The following is a 12,996-nucleotide window of genomic DNA, read 5'->3' on the forward strand; positions in this document are numbered from 1 at the left end:
AAATGTAATTTATTCCTGTGATTCAAAGCTGAATTTTCAGCATCATTCCTCCAGTCTTCTGTGTCACATGATCAGAAATCATTCTAATATGATGATTTGCTGCTCACGAAACATTTCTGATTATTATCAATGTTGATAACATTTTTCAGGATTCTTTGTTGAACAGAAAGTTCAAAAGATCAGCATTTATTTTAAATATGATTCATATGCAACATTAAAAAAGTCTTTACTGTCACTTTTGATTAATTTATTTACTGACCCCAATCATTGTCTGTCTATCTATCTATCTATCTATCTGTCTGTCTGTCTGTCTGTCTGTCTCTCTGTCTGTCTCTCTGTCTGTCTATCTATCTATCTATCTATCTATCTATCTATCTATCTATCTATCTATCTATCTATCTGAAAGCTTACAGTGGCATAGTTTATATCACACACTATTATGAAATGATCATCTGATTCAATCGATGCAGCATATTTCAACATTTTTGCAAGTGTACAAGCATGAGAACAGTGTGACCTGATCTTAAATGTTCCATGAAAAACATCATTGAAACTTAAATTCCTCTCATTTTAACATTCAACAGTCTTTGCCCTTGATACTCAAGCGGCAATAATAAATGCTTTTGTAAAAGCCTTGATGAAGAAAGTAATAAAGCAGAGAGAGAACGAGGTAAAGAGAGAGATGCGTCTCTTCCTATGACGGCGTGCGCTGAAAGACAAACTTCCCTCTCAAAGCCTTTTTGTTTTAGTGGCGATGTGAAGGACACAGTCGGACAAACATCAATAAGAATCAGCTGTGAAGTGTGCTTGAAAGCGGCGCAGAGGCGCAGCTGCGTGCGGCTTCGCTGGAGACGAGTGATCTCAATAAAAGATGAAGGATACAAACAAGAGGGAAGCCAACGGATCGGGTGAGAGAGGCCAAGCATTTGTGTTAACTCTGGAATATTAACTCAAGGCCACCAGGATGATTTCAGGAGATGCTGGTGACGTCTGAAGTCACGAGGAACTGCCTTTATGAACAAATGTGGGACAAAACATCCATTCGAGAGCGTTGAGTGATTCAGAGACAGCCACATGCTATCTGTGAGAGAAAGCAGCCTAAAAAACACACTTAACATGTCTGAATGTCACTGCATTACAAACAGAACATCAGAGCAAGTCTCACTGATTTCTGAGATGCACATATGCTTTACAAGCAACATTTTGTCTTGTTTTGATCATCCTTAAAATCAAACTGCGTACACTGCATAAATGTCAACCTTCAACTTCAACTTAAACTCAGGTCCTGCCTTAAATGTTTTAAGTATAATCAAATTAGATGTACAAGTCACTTAAATATCGGGTATAATTTAACAAAGGAGTTGAAATTGGTTAAATGATTTGGATTTAGTTGCTATTTTGAGTCTGATCTTGTCAATGAATCAAAACCAGTCGATTCATTCATGCATCGGACTAAAAGATTCATTTACAGATCTGACTCAGCTGTCCTTAGTGGTTCAGTGAAATGGTTTAACATATCATTGACTCACTGAACCGAGAACCTTCTGGTGTTAATTAATTTTATTATTGCTTAAATGCAAATTACAATTCGGTCCTAAATGGTTTCATTTTTATTAGCTGAATCATGACTAACAAACCGAACTGGGAGATGTAAAATTATAATAAGAACCCTTATTAATAAAACCTAATCAAAAAGTAAACATCATTATGTGCTTACCTATGGCTTTATTAGAGAGTTTTATAGCAGTGGGTTATCAGTGAACAAAAGAAAGAGTTTTAGAAGCAGAATTGGCTTTGTTTAACTGATTCTTTAAAATGAACTGTTCAAAAGAACTTCAAAATTCAAAACATATTCTCTAAAAAAACAAATAATAACATATGACACAATTGTACTTTTAAAGAATTTTTTTAACATTTTAAATCAATTTTATTTTTACTGGAATAAATGACAATTGCTTAAATTTTTTGTGAAAAAAAACTTAATTCACAATATATTATTAATATAAGATCTGATGTTCAGATTTTTACATTTATTTTTATTTATTTATTTTTACTGGAATAAATGACAATTACTTTGATATTTATGAGCAAAATAAAATTTATTCAAAATATATTTGCTAAACACAAAATGTGACACAATTTTAAGGATTTCAGATTATTTATTCATTTATTACTGGAGTGAATGACTTTCTAAGAAAACTAAAATATTCAAAATATATTCTCTAAAAACAAACAAAAATATGACACAATTATATTTGTTATATAAGTACAGGTTTAAAAAAAATTTTTAAAGCCACTATATTTAGTCATAGTTACATACAGTAGACACAAATTCAATTTTTAAAATATATTTGACCTTTTATTCATCATGTAAGGCACCTAAGAACACGGCTTGTCAAGGGGATCTAGTATACTGTAAGATGCTGTGAGACGCGTGAGGCTTATATATTCACCTTCACACACACATTTGTATTTTCATCAGTATTTTCTCCCTGTGGGCTTGTTCTCTATAGGGACTCATTGGCCGGGCAGCACTTTTATGAACATAATGCATTATTAAACATCTCAAACATCTCCTGGGCTTTGTGTTTATTACTGCTCTTACAAATCATCAGTACATAATCTCAGGCGGCCCACAGAAATCTCTCTCTCACACACACACATACACACACACATGCTGATGAAAAATCCCCTGAAAGAGTCACATCTTCAACAATAAGATGCTCAAAGTGTGAACTACTAATGAAACATGTGACACTGAACACGTTCAGTCCCAAAGGACCTCAAGACCATAAACAACCACATCATGATGTTTTTTTGTTTTTAGATGAGAAGGTACATCTAAGCATGTTCTTTTTTTAAGTGTGCCAAACTACGGTAGGTCATGTGAGTTTGGAGGAAACTAATGAAGTACACAAAATATTGTCACTCTTCCATGAAAACAGTGACATAAAGAGGCTTACAGATGTGTGAGGGAATTACCAGGGTGAAAAATACATCAATACACACATCCAAATTACATCTCAAACTGTTATGAACTTCCAAATCTTTGATGGCAAAAGTAATAGTTCATAAGCATTTGCTCACCTTCATGTCACTCTGGGAGCCGAATGCACACTGTTGGGCTCCAAAAATGATTAAAAACTTCAGAAAAGCACTAATAAAACAGGTTAATGTGACTATATGCTCTATATTCCAAGTCGAATGACAACTATATGTGATGAACAAACCCAAATTTAAGCTGTAATTCACTGATCCACATGATTGAATTTCTTGTTTTACCTTTTATACATTTAGTACATATTCATTCTTTGAATATGAAAATCTATCATAAATAATTTTTCTTTTATTTTTTTTTAAATATAATTATATAATTTTGCCTTTTTATATAATTCACTGATCCGTGGCTTTCAAATCTAATATTTTTATAAAAAATTGTCACCAGTTGACATCAATAATGCCGAATGCCATCTTATAACCCATAAACAAATTAGAATTTTATCTGTCATTTTATTTTTGATACTCAGACATCTTTTATATAATAATTGTATTGTTTTAACTTTACCCCAGATCTATTCTTAATCTTAGTATACAAAAATCCATCATAAAACGATATGTTTTTAATTACAACTAAATCAAATAATGATATTGTAAAAATAATAATAATAATACAAATTTGAAAAAAAAAAAAAATCTGTATTTATGGTGTGAAAAATTTGTATGAAATTTACTGTATGAAAGATTTCTCTTTTCTTTTCTTTTTTACACAAAACTATGTAACTTCAGCTGCAACTAGCAATACTAACCCTAATAATATTTTATCAAAAGTAGACAAAATAATATGTGATATGAGCGCTACGGGGAAAGATGTTTAGTGAATAATCTCCTAAATTTGGGTCTGTTCTTCAAACAAAGCATCAAATGACTTTAGAAGGCTCTGAATATAGAGCAAGAGTCATATGAATATCTTTTATAACAGTTTAATGGTGCTTTTTGGGGCTTGACAGTGCAGTATAATGAAAGTGAATGGCTATATTTAGAGCTTTATGAACACCCTGTGAAGTCAATCAGTCTTTCAGGTCTGAAAGTGAGTAAATAATGAGTAGAATTAGCATTTTTGACAGTAACCTGCTGAAGTCTGCCACAGTACCTCTGGTCACCACTAGCCAGCGCCGCAGCTCTAGCATTCATTAGAGCAAACAGCAGGTTGATGAGGTCTTTCATGACAAAGGCGTCCTCAGAGCACCGGCTAAAGTTGGGTCCTTTCGAACGCAGCCGGTTTGGGTCGACAAGCAGCGATTTCCTGAAGATCCACAGCTCTCGACCGACATGAAACACGCAAGACACTGCCTCAGGAGTAATGATGGAGGGAGAGGGGGCACAGGGGGATTATGGGTACAAAAAAACAGGCAGAGGTAGAGCGAGCACCCGCGGCGCCTGTCTTACGGCTACGCCCCTGGCAACAGCCCTCTCCAGGTGAGCCGGCTACAGAGAGACACCTTTGAGTGACAAGCTGTCTCGCAGAACACGCCGGCGCAAGAAAGACGCTCCTCTGGAGGGACTAACTTAGACTTTCCCCGGATGCAGAAATGGAAAGCATCCATACGACCGCAGGGCACGAATATGACGGCGCTAAAAACACATAACCGAGAGCCGTGTTATTTACAGCCGAGGCTCTGATGAATCTTCTCGGGGCGAGGGATACGGATGGGGAACGTGTAGCAGATGGCCCGTTAACAACATCAGGTGAGCCGCGAGCCTCCCAGATGAGCTACCTGAGAACGGAGAGGAGCTCCGAGTCGAACGCTTTTAGAAAGCAGACAACACAGCTTCTCTTAAGAGCCGCGCAGTGCAAAACGCAAGAGCTGTCGGATCACAGAAAGTCGCCTATTGTGGAAACAGACAAAGAAATAAAATGTTTAACATGGTTATTTTGGTGAACACACACACACACACACACACACACACACACAAGTGTAGATGTACTGTATGTCTCATATGCAGGTGTTTCTTCAACTACAGCACAATCACTTTTAGGTCCTGAGAACAGAAATAAATGACAAAGAGAACTTGTTTTGTCATATGAATGTCACTATCATTTTATTTTTGAGTCTTTTATAAATCGATTTAATTGTTTTTACCTCTGTCCCAGATACATTATCAATCATAAAATGCAAAAAGCCATCTTATTATATTTACATTCTCCATTATATAATCCATTTTATTTTTAATTGAAACAATTCATACAATAAGTAAAATTAATTTTAAAAATAATTAATTTATATTTATAAAATATATTTGTAAGGAAAAAAGCATTTTCAGTAGTTATTTTGTGAAAATGTTTTTTCACACAATAAATATATATATTTTTAAAAACACAATTAAGATGTTATTTCCACTACAATAATAATATTAAAAACATTTCATCAAGTCAACAAAATAATTTGAGATTTGAAGAACAAAGAAAAGTTGAGGTAAATATCACATTTTTAATTTCTACATTTAACTTGTATCAGAATATTTACATTATAATATATTTTATTACTTTTTTCTTTACATTCTCATTCTTAAAATATTAAAATCCATCATATTATACTTACATTATCCATTATACAATCTGTTACAACAGTTGATATAATATTATAACATTTATTAGACATATTATTTAAATTAATTTAAAAAAATAATTGATTTATGTTTATAAAATATATTTGTAAAAAAAAAAAAAAAAAAAAAAGTAATTTTGTGAAAAGGCTTTTTTGCACAATAAATATTGAATTTCTAAAAACACAAGATATTATTTCCACCACAATAATAATCTGAAAAACGTTTTATAAATTATGTGAAGAACAAAGAAGTCAAGGTAAATATGACATCTTTAATTTCTACATTTTACTTATATCATTAAACTATATTTTATTGTATATTTCTTACAGTTTATTTATAAATAATACTGTGCATCGTTTCCAAACAAGCTGTAATTCTGTCACAATATGCGACTATGAAAAATGTTAAAACACTGTCATTTCCACCATAGAACATTATCAAAGACGTGATTGAAATGGAAAACTGAAAAAAAAAAACCTTTTTCTTCTGTGATGCATCTGTGCGAGTCTACTGTTAGTAGACAAATGAAATAAACTAGTGCAAGTGTATTTTCTGAGCGTCCACAGGGTCAAAAGTGCTCACAGTTGTAGAAACACTCACATCTGTTTTACAATTGTTTTTCATAATTATACACAGCTGAACAATCAGGGATTCAATAATTGCTGACGAAACAGGAAAACAGAGCAAAACACAAGAACTTGGAAACGGGGAGCCATCATCATGGCGATGGTGGATTTCTGTTGATATCAGCCACACGGACAAAACGAGAGACACACACAGCGATTAGCATGTAGAGCATAAAGGAGACATCAGCATTTCCCAGCCACCGCCTCCTGGAGTCAAAAGACAAACTCAACTCTTTGTAGATAAACAGATGAGCAGAATGTTTTTGTTCACTTTATCAATACCGTACAAGCGGTGCATTAAAGCAGCGGTCGCAGGACTCTATCACTGTACAGGAAGTCATTGAAGACTAAAGGCAGAGCTGCGTTATGTGTTTATCTCAACACACTGTCACCTGGGAGAATAAACACTACAGGTACGGTAACCTATACAACCATGATGGACACAATCATACTAAACACGCTCGAGTCGCTGATTTAATCCATTATAGATGAAATATGTTCGGCTGTGATATTATTACACTACATCATAGAACAACTCTAACCCTACTTATTAAACTCCAGCACAAAACTCACCACACACTGAACGATGCCTGAAAAAAACTTATTTATAATAAAACTAGTGAAAAACATCCAGAACATAGCACATAAACTATTGGTAACCACCCAGAACACCCTAGCAACCACAACTAACACCCTGGTAACTACTGTACCTAGCAACCACCCAGAACACCCTAGTAACCACATATAGCACACTAGTAACTACTGTACCTAGCAACCATCCAGAACACCCTAGTAACCAAAACTAACACCCTGGTAACTACTGTACCTAGCAACCACCCATAACACCCTAGTAACCACATATAGCACACTAGTAACTACTATAGCAACCACCCAGAACACCCTAGTAACCACATATAGCACACTGGTAACTACTGTACCTAGCAACCATCCAGAACACCCTAGTAACCAAAACTAACACCCTGGTAACTACTGTACCTTGCAACCACACAGAACACCCTAGTAACCACATATAACACACTATTAACTACTGTACCTAGCAACCCTCCAGAACACCCTAGTAACCATAACTAACACCCTGGTAACTACTCTACCTACAGTAGCAACCACCCAGAACACCCTAGTAACCACATATAGCACACTATTAACTACTGTACCTAGCAACCCTCCAGAACACCCTAGTAACCATAACTAACACCCTGGTAACTACTCTACCTAGCAACCACCCAGAACACCCTAGTAACCAGCTAGCAACCATCCATAAAACCCTAGTAACCACATATAACATACTAGTAACTACTATACCTAGCAACCACCCAGAACACCCTAATAACCACATATAACACCCTACTAACTACTGTACCTAGCAACAACCCAGAACACTATATAAACTACCTGGCAACTATCCAGAACACCCTAGTAACCACCTAGCAACCACCCAGAACACCCTAATAACCACATATAACACCCTACTAACTACTGTACCTAGCAACAACCCAGAACACTATGTAAACTACCTGGCAACTAGCCAGAACACCCTAGTAACCACCTAGCAACCATCCAGAACATCTTAGTAACAACCTAGCAACCATCCGGAAGACCCAAGTAACCACAAATAACACCCTAGTAACTATTGTACCTAGAACAACCTGGTAATCACCTAGCAACCATCCAGAACACCCTAGTAACCACATGTAACAACCTAGTAACTACTGTACCTAGCAACCACTCAGAACACCATATAATCTATCAGCAACCATTCACAACACCATAGAAACCACCTAGCAACCAGCACACCATAATAATCACAAATAACACCCTAATTACTACTGTACCAAGAACATCCTAGCAACCACCCAAAACACCCTAGTAACACCATAGAAACCACCCAGAACAACCTAGAAACAATTTAGCAACGACCAAAAATACCCTGGCAACCGCACAAAGCAACATGATAGAAATCTTTTCAGCACCTGCACAGGCAACATCTCTCACTTTCGTTACAAAATGTAAAAATCTAGAGTGTAAATTGCATTTACTGATAAAGCACCGCAAACATGATATCCAGTATTTTGTTTCCTTCAAAAAAATATTCCTTAAACAAATCTTTAAAACAAGGCTGATCTAAGAAGCAAAATATTCAAAGACATTTTCAGAGAATGCATATTGAAATAAATGGTTTTTTTTTTCCTATTTTTATTTTCCTTCAAACATAAATCTCACAAAATTTTGTTAATTTATGTTTAAAAGAAGGAAAAAATATAAAAATAAATAAACTTAATCTCAGAAAACAACACTTATCTGATATAATTTGTCTTTATGGCTGTTTAGATATTTTTAGCGGACAATAAGACAAAAATACTGATTGAGAAAAATATTTTTTTTTCAGGTTGTGCATGTGTGGTTTGCATGTACTGTTTTATTATGTGCTGTTTTTTTGTTTGTTCTCTGATAATTAACACAAAGCCGCATCAACATGTCTGATCAACAATCTTCAGTGATTTCTCACATGACTACAGGAAGCCGAGTGAGTTTACTGTCCTTTACGGCACCTGGGACGGTTCATTCCCGGGACGGCGGGGGGTGACCTTGCTCAAAGCCAGAGGAAGGAACAGATTAATAGGTTGCTGTAGACGACAGGCTCACCCTCACAGATGGCAGGATCCATCAGGGGTGGATACAGATGAAAACGCAGCTCTCGTCATCCGGACGATTCACGGGGAGGTCAAGCGCCGGGTTACACGCGCATCTGACGGCCGTGGCTTTGGGTGGAAACTTTGGCTGAGTTTGGCCACCGTCCCCCTTTTGTAGCGAGCTAATCTGAACACGTCCTTGTGTAAACTAAACCAGTCAAAAGCCACAGACGAGGTCAAATGAAGTTATTCACTGGGTCTCTTTATATAAATCAAAGGAAAATAATATTGAGCTAGATTTTGTCACATTTCGTGGCCCTTATACTGTTTGTCTGAACATCTACTTAAGAAATATTTCCAATCAATTCTTCCTTATACCTTGTTAGTAGCTGAGTGTACTTCATCGGAGAAAAGGCATAATTGTTTACATGCACAATATACAGTATATTACGCATATTGTGCTTAGGTTTGAGTCCATGTATCTGTCAAATGTAACTTTTATAAAGTGACTGATGAATTTGCATTGAAATACTTATGCTAATATACAAAACAATTTAATGGCTCCAATTTAATGTTTATAAAATTAAGCAGCAAAAGTCCCTTCAAAAGGTTAAGAAAGGTTAAAGAAATCAATACTTTTATTCAGAAAAGATGCATTAAATTGATCAAAAGTGACAGTAAAGACATTTATAATGTTACTAAAGATTTATATTTCAAATAAATGCTGTTTTTTTGAAACTTTATACTCATCAGAGAATCCTGAAAAACAAAATGTATCATGGTTTCCACGAAAATATGAAGAAGCGCAACTTTTTTCAGCATTGATAATAATCAGAAATGTAATCAGCAAATCAGTATATTAGAATGATTTCTGAAGGATCATGTGACACTGAAGACTGCAGTAATGATGCTGAAAATTCAGATTTGATCACAGAAATAAATTACATTTTAAAACATTTTCAAATGGAAAACAGTTATTTTAAATTGTAATAATATCTAAGAATATTACAGTATTTTACTGTACTTTATTATAGTAAATAAATACTTTAAAATATTAACTTTTGAACGGCAGTTTAAATGTATCGATTCCCTCAAACATTTAAAGTTATAAACTAGTCACATAACAAATCAAATCTATCTAACGCTCATATGCCACATAGCTATTTTATTTGCAGATCAAGGAGGCTGTTTAATGTTTGTCGTCACTATTCACCAATTCATAAATGCTTCCTGCATTTAGTTTTTATTCTGTAAATGCAGATGAAAGATTCACAAGGGCTCTTGTGCTTGACTCTTAGTCAATAGACTAAGTTTGCAAAAAACTTTTGCTTTTAGTTAATGAAAAATATTGATAGGAGAGCCATAGGTCAAGGATTCACACCTTCAGCGCGAGACACTTTACCTAAAAGAAAATGCATTACTTCTTTATACGAGTGTGGAACAATATGAAGTGCGAGAGATCAGGGAGCTCTTTAAAGTCAGCATGTTTGATACAAATCTTCTGTCTATACAGGCAGCATGGAGCCTCTTAAGTACTGTTTTGAAATGCTCAACACAGGCAGCACTGCTTGCACAAAACAACTGATTTCAACTGTACATATTGCATAGTGCAATACTTCAATAAGCATAAAAAATATGTTGCACACACAAATAGTGGTTAATTTACAGTGAGAAATGTTTAGTCGTTACTTTTCAGCACTGACTTCAGCCACCTTGGATTTATTCATAGGACCTGCTGCAATGCATTCTGGGATTGCCTTCATTCTGAAGGCTAAAATCTGGCTAAAGCAAGTCAGCCTACCTTTTAAACCAGCCGCTGAAAATGCTGTCCCTAGGTTTTAGAGCTTATCTCTCCTGCAGAAGCTTCTATTACCCAGTCAATGAATGTGTAAACAGTGGCATCAGCTTCCTGTGATCTCTGATAGGACGGTCCAGCGTCAGGCCCCTGTCCTCTTTCTCTCGTCTCTATTTGTCTGGCTTCTCTCTTATCGCTTCTCCTCTGCACTCCTCATCAATCCCACGTTTCACTTGAGAGTGTCGGTCAGCCTCCAACTGCGGTCAACAGAACCTGAGACCATATGGACCCACGCGACCCCAAACACGTCCAACAAGCACATTAAAGGGGCCACTTTCTTAACACGTACCATATTACTGACTACATGATCATTTACAAACAAACAGTGTTTACCTCTTAGTGTGTACCTTTAAGACGTTCATATCTAAATGACCTCATCAGGGCACACCAAGGCACAGAAAATATGTTTATATGTAAGTGTAGATGGTCTTATGTTAATGAGCAAATGATGTCATTTGATGTATGATGCATATATATATACATTATATATATATAATATATATATATATATATATATATATATATATATATATATACTTTAATATAGTGGATTAAGTGATGCTAGTGTTGCTATTTGTTAACTAAAGTAAAACTATTAATAATCATTTAAATAAAGAAATCAAAATAAAACGTATATATTTCATAGCAAACCACTATGAAAATTAGAAATGTTGCTTGGGCTACTAAAGAAAATGAAATAAATTTTCAGTTAAAAATTATTATAACTGAAATAATAATAAAAATAACTAGATAATTATATATAAAAAAATAAAAAAAAAATAAAAAAAAAAAAACAAAAGCACATTCAATTAAAATGTAAATTGTCATAAGAATAAAATATGATAAAATAAGAGGTTATTTTTATTTTTTAAAATAAAAATAAAATTATCTAATTAAATAAGAAAATGTTAAATGAGAAATTTTAACTTAAAAAAACTTCTAAAATTAGAAATGTTGCCAAATGATTTGAAATAAAAATAATGCAGTTGAAAAAAGACAACCACTAAAATTGAAACAAAAATAATGCTAAAGAGAAATAAAAAAAAATGAATAAAATATTATAAAATCACACATAAAATTTTTTGAAATAATAATGATGAAGTTGAATAAAGAAAATGAATAAAATTTTATAATATCACATATAATATAAGGTGTATAATGTATGGTTATAGTTGACTAAGTAACTAAATCAGTATTAATTTGATGTTTTATAAAAATATTGAATAATGGGTTGAAGAAAAAAATACTAAAACTGAATAAAAGTGACAAAAGCATATAACATTAAAATGAATATGAAACTGAAAATAAAAAAGTAAAACCATTTTCAAAATATTAATAAATACTTTAATTGTTTATTTTGTGTATATACTGTATATAATAATTATGGTAATAAATGGTGAATATAATGTGTAAGTGTGTATTTGGTATGTTAGGGTTGTAGGGACGATTAAAGGGACAGTTCACCCAAAAATGTTAATTCTGTCATCATTTACTCTCACATCCCTGATGTCATTTCAAACCTTTCTTTTGTGGAACATAAAAGAAGGTAGACTATAGCCACACGACTATAGAATACCTTTAAAGGGACTTTGGTATTTTGAAGACTGTTGGTAACAAAGCTGTTTTCTTTACCAATTACTTTTATTGTATGAACAAATAAAATATTTCTAAAGCTACAATTTAATAATGTCTACTCGATATTTTCTCATTTAACACAAAAAAATTACTTTAAATAATCGTTCGTGGGTCAAATTTATTTTGCGATTAATTAGATTAATTAATCGAAACATAATGTAATTAATTAGATTACAAATTTTAATTGACAGGCAGCCCTAGTATAAAAAAAGAGCTTATGGTTGTAACATCATGATTTGAGAGGTTTTGCTACTTAGTTTTATGTTTTGAGAACAGAGTATGTCTACATAATACATCATACACTTCAAAAGAGCAAGACATCTTATTTTATGTGATATGAGACACCTTAAACAGGTTTTTAATTGCCATTGAAATGAATAATATCGTGTAAGCTCATCTCTTATAGTTGTGTATATTATAAATGTCCCTTTGAGTCATGTGAAATCGAGCGGTGAATGTACAGCTTTGTGTGTGTGTGTGTGTGTGTGTGTGATGGCACAGGCAGGTGTGCAGCTCACCTGGGGCCTCGATCAGCTGTTTATATATTCCCAGGAACGCAGACTCCGCCTCCTTACTGCGCTGGCTCAACGCAACCACCTGCAGGAGAGCAGAAGAGATGAGC

General features: G+C 34.2%; 1 protein-coding gene across 1 annotated transcript in view; it reads right to left on the reverse strand.

Annotated features, from left to right (window-relative positions):
- Positions 1-12,996, reverse strand: part of LOC109093842 (homeobox protein cut-like 2) — a 48,358-nt gene that overhangs the window by 34,667 nt on the left and 695 nt on the right. The window contains exon 2 of the mRNA XM_042730396.1: positions 12,893-12,971. Coding sequence (XP_042586330.1) covers positions 12,893-12,971 — 79 coding nt within the window. The remainder of the gene's footprint in view (positions 1-12,892; positions 12,972-12,996) is intronic.

Source organism: Cyprinus carpio, chromosome B8 (genome assembly GCF_018340385.1).
Source record: "Cyprinus carpio isolate SPL01 chromosome B8, ASM1834038v1, whole genome shotgun sequence".
Lineage (NCBI taxonomy): Eukaryota > Metazoa > Chordata > Actinopteri > Cypriniformes > Cyprinidae > Cyprinus > Cyprinus carpio.